Source organism: Tubulanus polymorphus, chromosome 3 (genome assembly GCF_964204645.1).
Source record: "Tubulanus polymorphus chromosome 3, tnTubPoly1.2, whole genome shotgun sequence".
NCBI lineage: Eukaryota > Metazoa > Nemertea > Palaeonemertea > Tubulaniformes > Tubulanidae > Tubulanus > Tubulanus polymorphus.
This window is the reverse complement of record NC_134027.1, coordinates 23,775,959-23,778,776: the sequence shown is the minus strand read 5'-3', so window position 1 is coordinate 23,778,776 and position 2,818 is coordinate 23,775,959. Positions and strand designations below refer to the sequence as shown.

The window sequence follows — 2,818 nt, the reverse complement described above, 5'->3', positions numbered from 1 at the left end:
TTCCTGGAATGATGATATCCTTATTTAGAGAAGCGCTGTAAAAATCGTTATTGTTGATTGTAATTTTTATCAGGTCAGTGTCAATGAATAGCACTATATTCGTTAGCCAGGCCACACTGTTTGTTTCATCAGGCTAATGCTCTCTGAACCATCATTGATTCCACCGGTGCACATTATATATACATATATATCTTTATCAACACGATCGAAAAAATACAACCGCATACAACATGGATGTGGTAGAAATTTCTAAGGTAAAAGTGGCAGTCATTTGCTATGAACCAAGAGGCGAAGGAGCAGCTAAGATATGCACCGATGGTTTAAGAGAAGAAGTGAAGGAATGTTACGAGTTTATGAATATAATCCGTTCAGCAGATGAAGATATATTTGATTTCACGGAGAGATGTATCGATATAGTGAAGAGTGAACAAATAACCGGCGTGCTAGGACTACGTGATATTGCGGCTATAATCAGTGCTGCAATCTGCGAAAGGTTACCTCATATACCTGGACCATCGTTGAAATCAGTAGCGATCGCTTTACATAAATATTACACTCGTTTATATTTCGCTAAAGAACAAGGTGGAATTAATTATCGACTATTGTGGTATGACGCTTCACCTACTGAAATACATGCTGTCCTCAACCAGGTGGGATTTCCCTGTTTTGTAAAGCCTTGCTCCGGTACACTTTCCGTCGGTGCGATGAAAATTGAGAGTGCGGATGATTTTCGAGGTAACCAGCAGGTTTACGACGCTTTAAAGGTTAAGCAGCAATGGGAACGCTTCAATGAGGGGTTTTTGTCTAAGGTAGGAGCTCCTTGTCCCGAAGATGCGCTGATAGTAGAAGAATTCGAAGATTTCGATGCGTTTTTAGCTGTGATGGGACTGGTTGCCAATGGACAGATAATCAACTGGGCGATGTTCGACCTCAACTTCTGGAAAACCGATCCCCTCTTGTTATCGAGCCTGTCGTACCCGTCGAAGGAAAGGCAAGATATTAAAGAAGACATATGGAAAACATTTGATATTGTCGTTCGTAGAATGATTGATCACGGATTCAACAATCAATTTGTATTTCTGGAAATTGTGGTTATGAAAGATGGAAACCATAAGATAATTGAAGTGAATCATAGAATTGCTACCGAATCGATACCAATGTTTAGAGCTTGCCTCGATAACGGTGACTGTTTTGACGCTCTTTTAAAAGTCAGTCAAGGGATAGTACCAAAGGCACCTACGCCAAACGGCAGAAGCATGATGATAGGATATCTTTCGACTTTCGCCACGGATAAAGTTGGTAATCTTATAGATCTGGAAGCGATGAAATGTCATCCAGAGGTGCAGCTCTGGTATAAACCAGAAGACCAAGTTAAATACCCAGGAGGTGGGATTGGTAGTTTTCTGGGATTCGTATGTGTTTCCGCTCCAACTTACAAAGGTTGGTGAACATCCGAAACATCAGCAGCGTAGCGAAATAGATTCGTTTCGTTCAATATTGTGGGGTTTTTAGATATGAATTATAAGATACCTTGTTTCCCGGGATTCTAAAGTCCGATATCGACCCACCTACCCGTTCGTTTTAAATTTGAAAAACCATAAAATATTGACCAACCCTGTAGCCTACGAATCTTGCTTATTTGGAAAATTAGGATATGAACAAACGACCCAAAACATTTTCATAAATTTTACTATATTCCTTTTAACGGAGCCCCGGAAGGTGACATGGTGAGAAATAATCTTTTTTCGCGGGATGATAGAAATGTTTTTCGTGGACTCGAAATAATCTTTTCATTCGAACGAAAAACATTTCGTTCCCACGAAAAAATGTATTTCTTACCATGTCACCTCCGGGACTCGGTACTTTTAACTTACATTTAACTACTTTCTTGCAATCGTTTCATTCCAGAACAATACGACACGTTTTTGAAGATAGCGAAAGATGTTATGAAACAACCAGAATACTCAGTGTGGGAATAAATGAGCCTATTTGAGTAAGGTCCTACCCTACGATTTTCTGTGCTGCTTCATACTTTGCTGAATGATAAAATACCATATAAATCTACAATGTCACAATCGCATTAGTTGTTATATTGTTTATTGTTTTGTTTCGTTTAACCGTTTAGAAAAACCGTAAATACCGAAATAAACAAAATAGCAATATTCTGAGCACATATACGAAAATGATTAGTTCTTCCGTTAAAGATCTCTACGACGACATCATTTTTAATGTCAGTGCTTAGAAATCTGTTTGATAGTTCACTGTTATATCCAGTATGAAATTACAGTGGAACCTCGTTACAACGAACTTCAGGAGACGAGAAAATATGTTTGTTATGACCGATAGTTCACCGTTATATCCAGTAAGAAATTACAATGGAACCTCGTTACAGCGAACTTCAGAAGAGCAGAAGATCTGTTCGTTATAACCGATAGTTCACTGTCATATCCAGTAAGAAATTACAAAGGAACCTCGTTACAACGAACTTCAGGAGACCAGAAAATCTGTTCGTTATAACCGATAGTTCACTGTTATATCCAGTAAGAAATTACAATGGAACCTCGTTACAGCGAACTTCAGAAGAGCAGAAGATCTGTTCGTTATAACCGATAGTTCACCGTTATATCCAGTGTGAAATTATTTATCATATCCGATGAATCGTTGTATCCGAGACCGGAAGTAGTTGATTCATTGTTCGACGAAAATATATTCTATTATGCGCAGATTGCATTCTGTGATTAACACAGATTCGGGAGAAATATGCTGGGAGGTACATTAGAATCAAACGAGCATTAATAACGTGTACTAAACATTAGTA

At 38.5% G+C, this 2,818-nt stretch overlaps 1 protein-coding gene across 1 annotated transcript; it reads left to right on the top strand.

Annotated features, from left to right (window-relative positions):
- Positions 1–230: 230 nt before the first annotated feature.
- On the top strand, positions 231–2,126 carry LOC141902216 (uncharacterized). Its single transcript, XM_074789858.1, has 2 exons — positions 231–1,440; positions 1,909–2,126. Exons 1-2 carry the CDS (start codon positions 231–233, stop codon positions 1,977–1,979), a joined length of 1,281 nt encoding a protein of 426 aa, XP_074645959.1. The 3' UTR covers positions 1,980–2,126.
- Positions 2,127–2,818: the final 692 nt, after the last annotated feature.